Here is a 19,072-nt window from a genome sequence, read left to right on the forward strand (position 1 = left end):
AGCAGAATGAGGTGTGGGTTAGTTTGAGGCCTGTTGTGTTGTTGTGGGACATTGCAGCGGATAGATATGATTATATGTATAAAAGCTAAGATCACATTGTTAGAACAATGGATGCTCAAGACAACCTTTTACTAAGTTTTCAGGGCTGAACCTGATTAGCATATACAAAGGAGAAAGAAAGACCCCTCCCCCAGGTACTGGTCAAACAGGAAGGTAGTGGTCAGGTGTGGCCTCAGAGAACAGATGTAATGTAGCTACACTCACAGACACACACACAGCTACCTGGCACCCAGCAGCATGGCGGCTAAATCCCCAGGACATCTTCCAAACTAAAGGCTAAGTATTGAATTTCACATGGCTAGATAAGGAAACAGACAGATTGCTTTCTGGTTTAAATAGGATATTGTAACTTGGTTGTGTGATTGTTGGGTGTTTGTGGATACTCTGTGAAGTCTGTGATAAATTGGAACAGTATACAATCTGTAGCATAGTATTTGTGGTATTTGTTTGCCTATGGAGATTTAAAATAGATTGTGCTGGTTAGTTATAATATATATCCTGTTAATCATAAATACCACCATGCAGTTACGTTTGTGTTAATTACATTGTGATCTGGTCTTGTGATGAATATGCTCTGGTTATTGAGATACTGAAGTTGTTTGGGATGTGAAATTATGAGATGGTTCTAGGAAGTTGGATTACATTGTGAAAGGTGATTTAGATGGTTTGGAATTGTAAAATCAGAACATATGCATTGTTTTGAGGCTTGGACATTTTGGAATAAAGTGCCATGTGTTTGGACCTGCAAATCTAAAATGGCTGCTGCTGGATGTCTTCCCCTCCCCCTTTCAGCCATGTGGTGTGGTCTTTGGAATCAAGTGGAGGTTTCTCAAAATGGAGTCTAGCTTCCATCCCATGCTGTATTCAGCATTGACTAACTGCGCAGCGATTGTCTCTCACATGTGTAGTTTTATCTGCAACCATGTTGTCTCTTATTTAATGTTATCATGAGCCATTTCTCTCTATCTCTCTCTTCTTCTCTTCCCCTTCCATTTTCCCATAAATAGTAATTGTATTGTATTGTATTTCTTGTGTAGTTATCTGGTTAGGTAGTCTCTGTTATATTGTAGTGTATCATTTGTACTGTGATTCTCTTTTACAAGTATATTAGATATAATACAGTTAATAGGCTTTGGACCCTAAACCAGTATCTGTGTATTTCCTATAGTGTTAAGTGTTCACTTGAGCGTCGGTGACGCACAAGCAGCTTTGTAGTTAGTCAGGTTACACAAGGTTGCACTTACACCCTGTATTCACATTAAGGTATTCTGTGTATTTCATTGTTAAAAGGTTTAGACATAAAGGTATAGCGTTGTGAGCGTCTGCGCCGCTGGTGATCTCCTCGTGGTCTCGAGCGTCTCCTACGCCATAGCGAATCATTACGATAGTCAACAGCCAATAGCGTGCCTGCCTGTGATCTCTGGGCCGTGAGCGAACGTGACGCTTGAGCGTCTCGCCTACGGCTGAGCGATCGTTACGCAACTAGTGTACCCTTACGGTACTTCTTAAGTAAACAGCGTACAGTGTTCTTAGACCTCATAAAGGGTTGTTTATACGACAAAGGAATTTAGCATTGTCAGAAGCAAGACACCGAGCCCGAAGCGTGGTGAGCAAAGCGAGTCCGCGAGGGTCCAATGTTGCATTAAAAACTAAAAAATTACCCCAAACTAACGGAGAAGGAAGAAAACATTTTGGCGCTGTAAGGGCGGAAGTTCTCTCCTGCCCTCTCGTTTCGTCACTTCCAGGTCCTGAGCACGAAGGTAACAGACACAACCCTAATATCGCGCCCAGATCACACTGAGGGCGGGATGTACTATAAGACATCGCCGCCTACCGCAGCGATACTAATCGCTTATGTACTAACATATGCGATTAGCGTCGCAATGCGGTATAGGAGGCCCCCGCAAGATGCCTTCAGGGGTTGGCGGGGGTCTCGGTCACCTCCCAGACCCAGGAGGAGACGTGTGCAGGGAGTCCCCTGGCTCCTCCTCCTCCCCCCTGCACCCGGAAGGAGACAAGACTGTGCTGCAGGGGAGAAGGAAGAGGGGGGCTGCACTACACAGGTATGTGGGGGGAGGGGGTCGTCGTGAGCAAGAATCCCATAGGCTTCTATAGGGTATCGCCATAAAAAGATGGCGATACCCTGTGGGGCGAAAACGCGGTGGTCGGGGGTCAGTACATATGAAAAAGCGGTAAAACAGAGGTTTTACCGCATTTTTCCCCCTTTAGTAAATCCCGCCCTGAGCACGCCATTATTAATAAATAGACCCCTCAACGTTAGATCTGTTCCCCAGCATTGACTGGTCCTCCACTGCTGAATGTCTGAGAGGACAGTGGGGCGCTGGACATTCCCGATGGAGAAAGCGGGGGAAGTGACACGACACATACAGTATAGAGAGATAAAGTACCAGCCAATCAGCTCCTGTCTGTCATCTTTCAAGTACAGCCTGTATAGCGACAGTTAGGAGCGGACTGGTCACTACTTTATCTCTCCAAGGCTGGCTACATCTCGCCCCACTGAGAGGTCTGCAAAATCCTCCAAAACCCGTTTCCTGGGGGAGATGTACTAAGCAGTGATGAAAGTGGAGAAGTGAGCCAGTGGAGAAGTTGTCCATGGCAACCAATCAGCATCCACAAAACATTTATAACAGGGCTGGCCAAACCAGTCCTCAAGATCTACCAACAGTTCACATTTTCCAGACCACCTAGCTGGTGCACAGGTGTAGCCATTACTAATTAAGATGTGCTGCATTCATTCCTAACTGACAATTCTACAGATCTCCAGGAGACCTGGAAAACATGAACTGTTGGTAGATCTCGAGGACCGGTTTGGCCAGCCCTGATTTATAATATACATACGATAAAAGAATACAGAGCAGCTCATTGGTTGCCATGGGAAACTTCTCCACATTTATCACCGTTTAGTACATGTCCCCCTCAGTCTTCAAAATACTTGGTTTCTTTTCTTTATTAACAATTAACAGCAAAATCAGTGACTTCTCCAATCACAGACAAATAAGACCATGATTACCACGGAGAGTCTTCTCCCATAGCATCCTATAATGACATTTCTGTGGCATACACGTTTTTGGGGCGTATAAGCAAATATTAAGTATCACCCCAATGTATGAAGGATATCTGCTGAAGTCTCTCCATTACCAACAGCAGCAGACCCCATAGGATTCTATGGCGGAACCCTCCCTGGAAATGACCATACACCACCTCTATGCCAGCCTTGATGCAGGAAGGCATGAGGCAGGTGGTGGGGTAATAGGGTGTAGCGGGGCGTAGTCACATACATTCAGTGCAGAACTCCTCACAGAGTCAGGTGTACGAGTACATGTGCCCCATTACCAGCAGAACCGCTGTCACCTACAGGGCTGATACAAGTCTGAACTGATACTGAGGGTGAGAACAGTGTGGATAGGGTGCAGCCGAGGACAGAGGAATGCAGGAACACCTGTCCTACCTCCGCATCACACCTTCACAAGATCAGCCAACCATCCACACCTCCCACCCCCAGGGGGATGTAGTCATGTGACCAGCACCACCTCTGTACCTGCCCTACCTCCGCATCACACCTTCACCAGATCAGCCAACCATCCACACCTCCCACCCCCAGGGGGATGTAGTCATGTGACCAGCACCACCTCTGTACCTGCCCTACCTCCGCATCACACCTTCACCAGATCAGCCAACCATCCACACCTCCCACCCCCAGGGGGATGTAGTCATGTGACCAGCACCACCTCTGTACCTGCCCTACCTCCGCATCACACCTTCACCAGATCAGCCAACCATCCACACCTCCCACCCCCAGGGGGATGTAGTCATGTGACCAGCACCACCTCTGTACCTGCCCTACCTCCGCATCACACCTTCACCAGATCAGCCAACCATCCACACCTCCCACCCCCAGGGGGATGTAGTCATGTGACCAGCACCACCTCTGTACCTGCCCTACCTCCGCATCACACCTTCACCAGATCAGCCAACCATCCACACCTCCCACCCCCAGGGGGATGTAGTCATGTGACCGGCACCACCTCTGTACCTGCCCTACCTCCGCATCACACCTTCACAAGATCAGCCAACCATCCACTCCTCCCACCCCCAGGGGGATGTAGTCATGTGACCAGCACCACCTCTGTACCTACCTTTTACCCTCCTCCAATCCCCCCCCCGCCAGGGGGATGTAGTCATGTGACCGGCACCACCTCTGTACCTGCCCTACCTCCGCATCACACCTTCACAAGATCAGCCAACCATCCACACCTCCCACCCCCAGGGGGATGTAGTCATGTGACCAGCGCCACCTCTGTACCTACCTTTTACCCTCCTCCCATTCCCCCCCCAGGGGGATGTAGTCATGTGACCGGCACCACCTCTGTACCTACCTTTTACCCTCCTCCCATCCCCCCTTCCCCCAGGGGGAAGTAGTCATGTGACCAGCGCCACCTCTGTACCTACCCTACCTCCGCATCACACCTTCACAAGATCAGCCAACCATCCACACCTCCCACCCCCAGGGGGATGTAGTCATGTGACCGGCACCACCTCTGTACCTGCCCTACCTCCGCATCACACCTTCACAAGATCAGCCAACCATCCACACCTCCCACCCCCAGGGGGATGTAGTCATATGACCAGCACAACCTCTGTACCTACCTTTTACCCTCCTCCCACCCCCAGGGGGATGTAGTCATGTGACCGGCACCACCTCTGTACCTGTCCTACCTCCGCATCACACCTTCACAAGATCAGCCAACCATCCGTACCTCCCACCCCCAGGTGGATGTAGTCATATGACCAGCACCACCTCTGTACCTACCTTTTACCCTCCTCCCCCCCCTCCCCCCCCCAGGGGGATGTAGTCATGTGACCAGCGCCACCTCTGTACCTACCTTTTACCCTCCTCCCACCCCCAGGGGGATGTAGTCATGTGACCGGCACCACCTCTGTACCTGTCATACCTCCGCATCACACCTTCACAAGATCAGCCAACCATCCACACCTCCCACCCCCAGGGGGATGTAGTCATGTGACCAGCACCACCTCTGTACCTACCTTTTACCCTCCTCCCACCCCCAGGGGGATGTAGTCATGTGACCAGCGCCACCTCTATATCTGGCCTTAAATACCCCCCCTCCCCCAATTTCTTACCCCCGCACACTCATAATACATATAATCCATGCTAGTACCTGTATACACCACACACCACTGCCATAATGCCTCATGTCTCCTACACAGGACCAGTGCCACCTACCTCTATACCTGAGGTCTCTCCTCCTCTCCCATCACCCCAATTCCTTACCCCCAGATACACTCATAATACATATAATACATGCCAGTATCCCAATTACAATGATGGACAGTAACAGTGTTACATTGATAGTCATATGGGCTAAGGTCACACCAACAAAATGAAAACAAAGCAGCATTCATGCCCAATTACCTCACATTCCAACCATAATAAATATTATATAATATATACTTAATATATGGTTATAGCTAAATAGTGTCTGTATACCCCCAGGTCAGGCGCAGTGTCAGACAACCTGCCTCATAGCGACAAGCGCCCATATCCTTCCAATCTAGGAAAAGGAGAAAACCCCTGCAGACCTGCACCCTCTGGGGCAGATGTATTAAGCCTGGAGAAGTGATAAAGCAGTGATAAGTGCAAGGTGATAACGCACCAGCCAATCAGCTCCTAACTGTCAATTTACATATTGGAGCTTATTGGAAGAGATGTAGGGTGGATATAAAATAAGATTTTCCAGCAGCTGCTTTAAAAATTAAATTTACTACAATAAAAATCATATCACAAATACCGACCAGTGTTAAAAAAAAAAAAAAAAAGGTCTATAAAAAAATTCAAAGGAAACGTATACCAAGATGTAAGCGTTCATCAGAATTGATAAACCTCGCTTACCAATTCTGATTAACGCTTACATCTTGGTATACGTTTCCTTAGAATTTTTTTTATGGACTTTTTTTTATTTTTTTTTAAACTGGCCGGTATTTGTGATATGATTTTTATTGTAGTAAATGTAATGCATTTATTTTTATGGTGTACAAAATAAACTATTTTTTTTTTTTTTCAAAGTAGCGCTGTTTATTTGTATTTATATTATGGAGAACGCGCCAATACACGATATCAGGACTTTTTAGCCAATATCTTACGACAAGTTGGACTTACCAGATAAAGCGAATTCTTGCCGTGTCATCCCTGCTTGAGTAAAGCGCTGATGCCTACACATAAAAACAAGCCGATGCCCCGATTACTGGCATAGTGGCACCTAAATTAATTTCCTCCTGAGGTGGCAGAAGCCAGCCAAGAATCCAGGCTAAGCCGGACGTACAATAGGATGTCGCCTCACCCAGAACCCTCTCCAGGTGCCCGTTTTCTCTGTTTATAGAACAATGGCCACCTCACGGAGAGATACAGTAAATAGGATATTAATACCTACCGGTAAATCCTTTTCTCTTAGTCCGTAGAGGATGCTGGGGACACCAAAAGGACCATGGGGTATAAACGGGATCCGCAGGAGACATGGGCACTTTAAGACTTTAAAAGGGGTGTGATCTGGCTCCTCCCTCTATGCCCCTCCGCCAGACTCCAGTTATAGGAACTGTGCCCAGGGGGACGGACATTCCGAGGAAAAGGATTTAATGATAACTAAGGTGAGATACATACCAGCTCACACCTCAAACACACCGTACAACATGGCATTTAACAAAACTCCAGTCAATGGCATGAACAACGTCAGCAACAGGCTGACTATAATCATAGTCACAACCTGTGTGTAAACAGAACTAATAACTAAAAATTGCAGATAGAGTCCGCACTGGGACGGGCGCCCAGCATCCTCTACGGACTAAGATAAAAGGATTTACCGGTAGGTATTAAAATCCTATTTTCTCATACGTCCTAGAACAGGCATGTCCAAACTGCGGCTCTCCAGCTGTTGTGAAACTACATATCCCAGCATGCCCTGACAGTTTTGCTGTCAGAGAATACTAAAACTGTGTCAGGGCATGCTGGGATGTGTAGTTTCTCAACAGCTGGAGGGCCGCAGTTTGGACATGCCTGTCATAGAGAATGCTGGGGACACTAAAAGGACCATGGGGTTTATGCCAAAGCTCCAAAACGGGCGGGAGAGTGCGGATGACTCTGCAGCACCGATTGACCAAACATGAGGTCCTCATCAGCCAGGGTATTAAACTTATAAACTTTGCAAAAGTGTTTGAACCCGACCAAGTAGCTGCTCGGCAGAGTTGCAATGCCGAGACCCCCCGGGCAGCCGCCCAAGATGAGCCCACCTTTCTGGTAGAGTGGGCCTTCACTGATTTTGGTAATGGCAATCCAGCCGTAGAATGAGCATGTCGAATCGTAGTACAGATCCAGCGTGCAATAGTCTGCTTGGACGCAGGAGCCCCAATCTTGTTGGGAGCATAGAGGACAAACAGAGCGTCTGTTTTCCTCAAATGAGCCGTCCTGGCGACATAAATCTTTAACACCCTAACCACATCTAAAGATTTTGACTCAGCGAAGGCGTCAGTAGCCACTGGCACCACAATAGGTTGGTTCATGTGGAATGATGAAACCACCTTTAGCAGAAATTGTTGACGAGTCCTCAACACTGCTCTATCTTCATGGAAAATTAAATATGGGCTCTTGTGAGACAAGGCCGCTAACTCAAATACCCGCCTTGCGGATGCTAAGGCTAATAGCATGACCACTTTCCAAGGGAGAAATTTCATATCTTCTGCAAAGGTTCAAACCAAGTTGATTTAAGGAACTGCAACACCACATTGAGATCCCATGGTGCCACTGGGGGCACAAATGGAGGTTGGATGTGCAGCACGCCTTTCACAAAAGTCTGAACTTGTGGAAGGGAGGCCAATTCTTTTTGGGGGAAAAAATTGACAAGGCCGAAATTTGTACTTTCATTGAGCTTAACTTTAGGCCCGCATCCACACCTGCTTGTAGAAAATGGAGAAAACGCCCTAGCTGAAACTCTTCCGCAGGAGCTTTCTTGGACTCGCACCAAGACACAAATTCTCCAAATACGGTGGTAATGTTTCGCCGTTACTTCTTTTCTAGCTCGGAGAAGTTTGGGGATGACTTCACTGGGAATACCCTTTCGGGCTAGGATCCGACGCTCAACCGCCAAGCCGTCAAACGTAGCCGCGGTAAGTCTTGATACACGCACAGCCCCTGCTGTAACAGGTCCTCTCGTAGAGGAAGAGGCCAGGGATCTCCTATGAGCAATTCCTGAAGATCTGGATACCAAGCCCTTCTTGACCAGTCCGGAACAATGAGGATCGCCTGAACCTTTGTTCTTCTTATGATCTTTAGCACTTTTGGAATGAGTGGAATCGGAGGGAACAAGTACACCAACTGAAAACACCCATGTTGTCACTAGGGCGTCCACTGCTATTGCCTGAGGGTCTCTCGACCTGGAACAATATCTCTGAAGTTTCTTGTTGAGGTGAGACGCCATCATATCTATTTGAGGAATCCCCCAAAGACTTGTCACTTCTGTGAAGGCCTCTTGATAAAGACCCCACTCTCCCAGATGGAGATTGTGTCTGCTGAGGAAGTCTGCTTCCCAGTTGTCCACTCCTGGAATGAAGACCGCTGACAGCGCGCTTGTATGCTTTTCCGCCCAGCTGACAACTTTTGTGGCCTCTGCCATCGCCGCTCTGCTCTTTGTTCCACCATGGCGGTTTATGTGCGCTACCGCTGTTATATTGTCTGACTGGATCAGGACGGGTAGGTTGCGAAGACGACGTTCCACCTGAAGAAGGCCGTTGTAAATGGCCCTTAACTTCAACACATTTATGTGTAGAGAAACTTCCTGGCTTGACCATTTTCCCCGGAAGGTTTCCCCCTGTGTGACTGCACCCCAGCCTCGGAGACTCGCATCCGTGGTCACTAGGATCCAGTCCTGGATCCCGAACCTGCGACCCTCTTGGAGGTGAGAGCTGTGCAGCCACCGCAGGAGTGAGATCCTGGTCCTGGAGGACAGTATTATTTTCTGGTGCATGTGCAGATGAGATCCGGACCACTTGTCCAACAGATCCCACTGAAACACTCTGAATGGCCTCGTAGGCCGCCACCATCTTCCCCAGCAATCGAGTGCATTGATGGATAGACACTCTTGCTGGTTTCAAAATTTGTTTGACCAGACTCTGAATTTCTAGAGCCTTCTCTTCTGGAAGAAAAACCCTCTGTAATTCCGTGTCCAGAATCATTCCCAAAAACGACAGTCTTTTCGTCTCGGATTCAACTGTGACTTTGGCAAGTTTAGGAGCCAACCATGTTGTTGCAGAATTGTCAGGGAGAGCGTAATGCTCTGCAGCAATTGGTCCTTGGATCTTGCCTTTATCAGGAGATCTTCCAAGTACGGGATAATTTTGACTCCGTGCTTGCGCAGGAAAACCATCATTTCCGCAATAACTTTGGTGAAAACCCTCGGAGCCGTGGACTGACCAAATGGCAACGTCTGAAATTGGTAATGACAATCCTGAACTGCAAACCTTAGGTAAGCCTGATGCGGAGGATATATGGGAATGTGTAAGTAGGCATCCTTTATGTCGACTGACACTATAAAACCCCCTTCCTCCAGACTGGAGATCACTGCTCGGAGAGATTCCATCTTGAATTTGATTTTTCCTAGGTAGCAATTGAGGGCTTTTAGGTTCAGAATAGGTCTGACCGAGCCGTCCGGCTTCGGAAACCACAAACAGCCTTCTCCCTGTTCTGACGGGGGAACCCTGATAATAACCTGATTGAAACACAACTTTTGTATTGCATCGCACACTACCTTCCTGTCCGGAAGAGAAGCTGGCAAAGCCGTTTTGAAAAATCGTCGAGGGGGAATGTCTTTAAACTCTAGTTTGTACCCCTGGGACACTATTCCTAACACCCAGGGGTCCAGGTCCGAACAAATCCAGACCTGACTGAAGAGTCATTGACGTGCCCCCACTGGTACGGACTCCCACAGAGGAGCCCCACCGTCATGCGGTGGATTTGGCAAAAGCCGGGGAGGACTTCTGCTCCTGGGAGCCTGCCACGGCTGGAGATCTTTTACCTCTTACCTTTCCTCTATTTGCCAGGAAGGAATAACCCCGGCCTTTTTTGTATTTGTTTATCCGAAAGGACTGCATCTGCAAGGGATGAGCTTTCTTTTGCTGTGGAGGAACATAAGGCAAAAATTAGGATTTACCCGCGGTAGCCGTAGATACCAAATCAACGAGACCTTCCCCAAATAATACACCACCATATACGGTAACGACTCCTTAGCTTTCTTAGAGTCAGCATCAGCATTCCATTGATGAATCCACAATGCCCTCCTAGCTGAGACTATCATTGCATTGGCCCTTGATCCCATGAGGCCAATATCTCTTGCTGCTTCCTTCAAGTAAGCTGCGGCATCCCTGATATAACCCAGCGTTAAAAGGATGGTATCCCTATCTAGTGTATCAATAGCAGATGACAAGTTATCTGCCCACTTTTCAATAGCACTACTCAGACCAGCTATTGCATTTGCGTGGGTGAGTAGTGTACCTGTGGTGACGTAAATGGATTTTAGCGTATTTTCCTGCCTATGATCCGCAGGATCTTTAAGGGCTGCCGTGTCAGGAGACGGCAGAGCCACCTTTTTACGTCATTTGAATCCTTTTGGGAATCAGAAACTTTTTATCTGGATTTTCCCACATTTTTTCAAAAAGGGTATTCAGTTCATGAGAAGTAGTAAACGTTACCTCAGGTTTCTTTCCCTTATACATACAGACCCTAGTATCGGGAACAGCAGGGTCCTCGTGATATGCAACACGTCTTTTATTGCCACAATCATGTACTGAATGCTCTTCGCCAATTTTGGGTCTAATCTGGTATCACCATAGTCGACACTGGAGTCAGTGTCTGTGTCGGTATCTGTGTCTGCTAACTGAGCAAACAAACGTTTATGTGACCCCGAAGGGGTCTGGACTTGTGACAACACATCCTCCACAGATTTTTTCCAAACCTGGTTCTGAGACTCAGATTTATCTAATCTCTTATTAATAAGAGCCACATTAGCATTCAAAGCATTCAACACATTAACCCAATCAGGAGTCAGTGTTGCCGGCATTGTCACTCCCACAGCCGTTTCTGCCCCTTAACCCAGTCTCCTCCTGGGAAGAGCACTCCGCTTCAGACATGCCGACACACCTGTACCGACACCCACAGACACACTGGCCAAAAGGGGGACAGACCCACAGTAAAGCCTGTCATAGAAACACAGAGAGAGTTTGCCAGCTCACAACCCAGCGCCTGACCCGGTTCTGAAACTCTTAATATATAATGCCTCAGACCCTGCAGCGCTTTATACACACTCAAAGCGGGGGTAAGAAATTTAGTGTCCCTGCACCCTAATTTCACTGTGCCAGCTAGAAAACTAGGTTTTTATGCTGCCCAGAACTAACACCAGGGGGACTAACATCTGGGAGCACCCTCCTGCCGGGGTGTACTAACAGGGTAAATTTACTAAGACGCAAGTTCTACTTAAGATGGGATATTGCCCATAGAAACCAATAGACTTACTTCTCATTTATCTAGCACCTTCTAGTAGATAATACCTGGAATATAATTGGTTGCTATAGGCAACATCCCATCTTAAATAGAACTCCCATCTTAGTAAATTTACCCCCTAATACCAGCACACAGCAATGTGGAACATATCTGCAGTGAACCAGCACAATATAACCAGCACTGGAAGAGACACCTTACTGCACAGGAGTGGCCTGGGAGTGGCCAGCGCTGGAACCCTGCAGTGACATTACTGCTTATATTATAATACACTAGTCTGGAATAATGCAACTCCCCCCCCCCCCCCTCATCTTATCAATATCTAACCATACAACCCCAGCACCACACTGGACCCCTGACACATGAGGTGGGTTCCAAGCCTTGGCCGGTGAGCAGGGAAGGAGTGGAGAGACCCCGGTGATCTGCTTCTTGTGACTTCTCAGGTGACACAATTACACACCTGACCAGACTCCTATCTGGTCTCTATTGCACGGATACAGAGTGATTAGACGCATCCTCCATACGCTCTCCTCAGTACTACACATGTGCAGACACCCATCAATATTTCCCAGATGTGCTATGGCACGTGAGTGCTGGACTCAGTGGGATGCATTATGGTCAGGAGGAGAGGACATCCGGCCAGTATGACCCCCTCTGTTACTATAACCCACCTGTCAGCGCTCCCCGACTGCCGATACATCACTAGGCCTGTGCATGACGTTGTCACCACCTGATGACAGAACCCCAGAAGCTGACACCCCATCCCGCAGCCCCTTCACCACCTTACAGGGAGCAATGTGACAGGTAAGCAGGGAAAGCACAATCACTTCTCCGTCACCCCAGGTAGGTCATATGCCTGAGATAGGCCGACCAGATCATCCCTTTAACCTGGGACACACATGGGTTACACAGCTTCTGGGGCTGCTGACTACAAGCCTGCATTTCACCTGATTGTAAGCAGCCACAGAACTTGTGTAATCCATGAGTGTCCCAGGATAAAAGGAGAATATGGTCAGCCTGCCTGAGACACACTGACAGTAATACATAACATATCCCATCTCCCACTCACCCATCCCAGGGGATAATATCACACCTCTTACACCTGCAGCCACACCGGGCTGACAACAGAGGACAATAGCTCAGCTGCACAGGATAAAAGATAAGTAACTCAGTAAGTGCTGCCTGCCAATAGTGATACTGAAATATATATATACATATTACATACCTCCCAACATGACTTATTCCAAAAGAGACACAGCACATTACTCCTGGGATCCCCTCCTGGTGTATGATTGCCAGAACCTGGGCTGAGACACCTTTTTATCAGGTAACCAGTTCCCCACACAGGTGATGGCAATCCTACAGTAAGAGGGAAGTCCTGGAGCAGAGCATTGTGTCCTCCTACTACAGAAGGAGAAGGGAAGGGGCCACAGTTAAGTTGCAAGGACATTCATAAAAATAAGGTAGATGAAAGTACATTTACAGAGGAGCAGGTCCTAACAGAACTTTCACAACTAAAAGTGGATAAATCAATGGGGCCAGATGGGATACATTCAAGCATACTACAAGAGCTAAAAGATGTGCTGGTGGCACCAGTAACAGAATTATTTAACCAGTCACTAAATACAGGTGCCATTCCAGAGGACTGGAAAAGAGCAAATGTAGTTCCATTGTACAAAAGTGGAAGCAAGGAAGAAGCAAGTAACTACAGACCAGTAAGCCTTACATCAGTAGTAGAGAAAGTAATGGAAAAAACTACTAAAAGAAAGAGTTGTGGAATATCTTAAATCAAACAACTTACAGGATCCAAAACAGCATGGATTTATTGGTGGGAGATCATGCCAAACAAATCTTGACTTTTTTGACTCTGTGATGAAAATAATAGATCAAGGGGGAGCTGTAGATGTAGCATATCTAGACTTTAGTAAGGCATATGACACTGTCCCACATCGCAGACTGATAAATAAACTTGAAAGTGTGGGGGTGGATTATAAAATAGTTATATGGATAAGAAACTGGTTGCAGGATAGGAAACAGACAGTTGTAGTAAATGGAGTGCAATCTATGGAGGGAAATGTTACCAGTGGAGTACCCCAGGGATCTGTACTCGGACCAGTTCTCTTTAATATCTTTGTTGGTGACATTGCAAATGGTATTGAAGGGAAAGTATGCATTTTTGCAGATGATACAAAGATATGAAACAGGGTAGACACTCCGGGAGGGGTAAAACAAATGATTGATGACCTAGCTAGACTTGAAAAATGGTCAAGAACGTGACAACTACAGTTTAATGCAAAATCATGCACTTGGGTCTCAAAAACCCAAAGGCTAAATATAGTATCAAGGTACTATAATGGAAACTATTGCGGAGGAAAGGGATTGAGGAGTCACTATTTCAAGTGACTTAAAGGCAGGAAAGCAATGCAACAAAGCAATGAGAAAGGCAAGTCAGATGCTTGGTTGCATAGCAAGAGGAATCAGTAGCAGGAAAAGAGAAGTAATAATGCCACTGTATAGGTCATTGGTGCGGCCCCATCTGGAATACTGTGTCCAGTACTGGAGACCCTATCTCCAGAAGGATATAAATACATTAGAGACTGTACAAAGAAGGGCATCTAAAATGGTGCATGGCCTACATCACACGACTTACCCGGAAAGGCTAAATGATCTTAACATGTATAGTATGGAGGAGAGAAGGGAAAGGGGAGACATGATAGAAACTTTCAAATATACCAAAGGTTTTAACAAAGTTCAGGAGGGAAACATTCTTCAAAGGAAGACAAGTATTAGAACTCGATGACATACACTGAGACTGGAGGGGGGAGGTTCAGGGGAAATTTAAGGGAAAATTACTTCACAGAAAGGGTAGTGGATAAGTGGAATAGCCTCCCAACAGAGGTGGCAGAGGCTAAGACTGTAGAACAATTTAAACATGCTTGGGATAGAATTAAGGTTCAAAAACCATTGAGATTGCCTAAAGCACAGGTTCTCAAACTCGGTCCTCAGGACCCCACACAGTGCATGTTTTGTAGGTCTCCTCACAGAATCACAAGTGAAATAATTAGCTCCACCTGCGGACCTTTTAAAATGTGTCAGTGAGTAATTAATACACCTGTGTACCTGCTGGGTGACCTAGAAAATATGCACTGTGTGGGGTCCTGAGGACCGAGTTTGAGAACCCCTGGCCTAAAGGATAGAAAAAAGGGGCAGACTAGATGGGCCAAGTGGTTCTTATCTGCCGTCAAATTCTATGTTTCTATGTTTCCTGGAGAGGGTCAGGTTGGGAGGTAAAGAATAATGAGTGACATCCAGGGGGAGCAGTCAGTGCCTAGAGAGGTCTCACCCATTCTCCTGTGGTCTCTTGGTGCAGGTCTGTCTGGGCTGCAGTCTCTGCTGAGACTCTGAACTGTGCAGCAGCTTTTACATGCTGTAGGGGAAGGACATGGGGAGGGTGGAGGGAGGGTCAGATGTAGGAGGGGGTACACACTAGGACACCATATCTGCCACAGGCAGTCCTGTCACACGCTGGTGGCAGAGTCTGGTGGCCATTGCTGCCTCCTCCTGGCAGAGTAATAGTACTACATGCAACCTCACAGCCCACTCTCCTGTATGACCCTATGTAACGGAATGCGGCCAATTTACCTACAATCAAAATCCCGACAACCAATGACCAACCGTCAAAATCCCGACAAGGTCAAAATCCCAACATTTTAAATTTCAACATTTAAAATGTTGACAGGTCAAAAAGTCGACATGAGTTTTTCATGAATTGTTTTTATTGAAACCGAGTTGTTCATACTTTACCATCTCAGTGGACCTGGAGGGGGAATATAATAGTGTGCCGAGCGCAACGAGCCATGCGGGGGGATGCGGTACAATTATACGGTGCCCATGTCGACATACACCCCCCCAATGAAAAACTCTTGTCGACTTTTTGCCCTGTCGACATTTTAAATGTCGGTATTTTGACTTTGTGGGGATTTTGACTGTAGGTATTTGATAGTGATCCCGTTGTAACAGCTATAACTCCTCCTCCTGTGTCTCTGTCACATTACAGGGGGATATCCTGCAGAGACCGCTCACACTGATCCCACTACTGTGCGTGATAACCCCACAGTGTAATACCCCCATTCCCCTCAGTGATGGCAGTAATACCCCCATTCCCCTCAGCGATGGCAGTAATACCCACTTTCCCCTCAGCGATGGCAGTAATACCCCCATTCCCCTCAGCGATGGCAGTAATACCCCCATTCTCCTCAGCGATGGCAGTAATACCCCCATTCTCAGTGATTGCAGTAATACCCCCATTCTCCTGAGCGATTGCAGTAATACCCCTATTCCCCTCAGCGATGACAGTAATACCCCATTCCCCTCAGTGATGATAGTAATACCCCCATTCTCCTCAGTGATGACAGTAATACCCCCATTCCCCTCAGTGATGGCAGTAATATCCCCATTCCCCTCAGTGATGGCAGTAATACCCCCATTCTCCTCAGTGATAGTAGTAATACCCCCATTCTCCTCAGTGATAGTAGTAATACCCCCATTATCCTCAGTGATGGCAGTAATACCCCCATTATCCTCAGTGATGGCAGTAATACCCCCATTCTCCTCAGTGATGGCAGTAATATCCCCATTCTCCTCAGTGATGGCAGTAATACCCCCATTCTCCTCAGTGATAGTAGTAATATCCCCATTCTCCTCAGTGATGGCAGTAATACCCCCATTCTCCTCAGTGATAGTAGTAATACCCTCCATTCTCCTCAGTAATGGCAGTAATACTCCCCATTCTCCTCAGTGATGGCAGTAATACCCCCATTCTCCTCAGTGATGGCAGTAATACCCCCATTCTCCTTAGTGATGGCAGTAATACCCCCATTCTCCTCAGTGATGGCAGTAATACCCCCATTCTCCTCAGTGATGGCAGTAATACCCCCATTCTCCTCAGTGATGGCAGTAATACCCCCATTCTCCTCAGTGATAGTAGTAATATCCCCATTCTCCTCAGTGATGGCAGTAATACCCCCATTCTCCTCAGTGATGGCAGTAATACCCCCATTCTCCTCAGTGATAGTAGTAATATCCCCATTCCCCTCAGTGATTGCAGTAATATCCCCATTCTCCTCAGTGATTGCAGTAATACCCTCATTATCCTCAGTGATAGTAGTATTACCCCCATTCTCCTCAGTAATGGCAGTAATACCCCCATTCTCCTCAGTGATGTCAGTAATACCCCCATTCTCCTCAGTGATAGCAGTAATACCCCCATTCTCCTCAGTGATAGTAGTAATATCCCCATTCTCCTCAGTGATAGTAGTAATACCCTCATTATCCTCAGTGATAGTAGTATTACCCCCATTCTCCTCAGTAATGGCAGTAATACCCCCATTCTCCTCAGTGATGTCAGTAATACCCTCATTCTCCTCAGTGATAGTAGTATTACCCCCATTCTCCTCAGTAATGGCAGTAATACCCCCATTCTCCTCAGTGATGTCAGTAATACCCCCATTCTCCTCAGTGATAGCAGTAATACCCCCATTCTCCTCAGTGATAGTAGTAATATCCCCATTCTCCTCAGTGATGGCAGTAATACCCCCATTATCCTCAGTGATGGCAGTAATACCCCCATTCTCCTCAGTGATAGTAGTAATATCCCCATTCTCCTCAGTGATGGCAGTAATACCCCCATTCTCCTCAGTGATAGTAGTAATACCCTCCATTCTCCTCAGTAATGGCAGTAATACTCCCCATTCTCCTCAGTGATGGCAGTAATACCCCCATTCTCCTCAGTGATGGCAGTAATACCCCCATTCTCCTTAGTGATGGCAGTAATACCCCCATTCTCCTCAGTGATGGCAGTAATACCCCCATTCTCCTCAGTGATAGTAGTAATACCCCCATTCTCCTCAGTGATAGTAGTAATATCCCCATTCTCCTCAGTGATAGTAGTAATATCCCCATTCTCCTCAGTGATAGTAGTAATATCCCCATTCTCCTCAGTGATGGCAGTAATACCCCCATTCTCCTCAGTGATGGCAGTAATATCCCCATTCTCCTCAGTGATAGTAGTAATATCCCCATTCTCCTCAGTGATGGCAGTAATACCCCCATTCTCCTCAGTGATAGTAGTAATACCCCCATTCTCCTCAGTGATAGTAGTAATACCCCCATTATCCTCAGTGATGGCAGTAATACCCCCATTATCCTCAGTGATGGCAGTAATACCCCCATTATCCTCAGTGATGGCAGTAATACCCCCATTATCCTCAGTGATGGCAGTAATATCCCCATTCTCCTCAGTGATGGCAGTAATACCCCCATTCTCCTCAGTGATAGTAGTAATACCCCCATTCTCCTCAGTGATAGTAGTAATATCCCCATTCTCCTCAGTGATGGCAGTAATACCCTCCATTCTCCTCAGTGATAGTAGTAATATCCCCATTCTCCTCAGTGATGGCAGTAATATCCCCATTCTCCTCAGTGATGGCAGTAATACCCTCCATTCTCCTCAGTAATGGCAGTAATACTCCCCATTCTCATCAGTGATGGCAGTAATACCCCCATTCTCCTCAGTGATGGCAGTAATACCCCCATTCTCCTTAGTGATGGCAGTAATACCCCCATTCTCCTCGGATAGCACCAATATTTTTCTTGCCTCCGGGCAACTGTGACAAACTTACGCCACTGTTTCTAGGTCAACAGAAACGCTAGGGCGACATAACCTTAATTGTTTTTGGTGTTTTCTTCGTAGAGTGACCGGGAACCCCAATTAGTGCACCATGTCCCCTCGCTTCGCTCAGCCCAGGTTACCGTTCCTAGTTGTAGTCCGCGTGGATCGTAAAATATGGAGACATTTTTTTATTTTTTTTAAAGTGTGAAAAACTCACGTCTACCTAGTTACTGTTGACCTAGACAGTGTCGACCTAAAGAGCAGATCCCCATGGTGACAACACGCACACAGACAAGTACTATAGTACAAGCACCAGTGTGTGACCACAGCAGGCAGGGTTATATTCCCCATATAAAACTCTGTCATGTACAGGTCACAGAGAGCCGTCCTGTATACTACCAGAGAGGTGGGTACACTCACTTACCCCAGGGAGTAGAGTTTTCCTTTCTTACCAGTAATGGTAGAAGCTGGTACAGTGAGGTATTGGTATGACGATCAGTGCCAAAGCAATGCTCAGACGTACTACAAGTCACAGACAAGCTTCTAGAAACCGGTTACACCTGCGCCAGGTGCATAGGTGAGAGAAGGTTTTATTACACAGAAGCTGTTACCTGGGGAAACTGAAAACCTCACAATTAAAAACTTAGGTAACTTTTATTAGCATCATTTTAAATGCAACATTATGTGATCAGCCAATATAAAGTATTAGATCAGAGTGTGAATAGAAAGTTACAGTGTTAAATCTTTTAGTACATTGAAGCAGA

General features: G+C 46.9%; 1 protein-coding gene across 8 annotated transcripts in view; it reads right to left on the minus strand.

The window, feature by feature from the left end:
• Positions 1 to 19,072, minus strand: part of SELENBP1 (selenium binding protein 1) — a 171,267-nt gene that overhangs the window by 83,430 nt on the left and 68,765 nt on the right. The window contains exon 1 of one of the 8 annotated variants that reach the window (XM_063946668.1): positions 14,982 to 15,000. The exons of 5 other annotated variants lie outside the window; for them this stretch is intronic. In XM_063946668.1, coding sequence (XP_063802738.1) covers positions 14,982 to 14,985 — 4 coding nt within the window. In that variant the 5' untranslated portion in view covers positions 14,986 to 15,000. Of the gene's footprint in view, positions 1 to 12,863; positions 12,952 to 14,981; positions 15,001 to 19,072 lie in introns of those variants that run through there. 2 more of the 8 variants (XM_063946669.1, XM_063946667.1) reach the window with 2 other exon arrangements.

This window comes from Pseudophryne corroboree, chromosome 12 (genome assembly GCF_028390025.1).
Source record: "Pseudophryne corroboree isolate aPseCor3 chromosome 12, aPseCor3.hap2, whole genome shotgun sequence".
In the NCBI taxonomy this organism is placed as follows: domain Eukaryota; kingdom Metazoa; phylum Chordata; class Amphibia; order Anura; family Myobatrachidae; genus Pseudophryne; species Pseudophryne corroboree.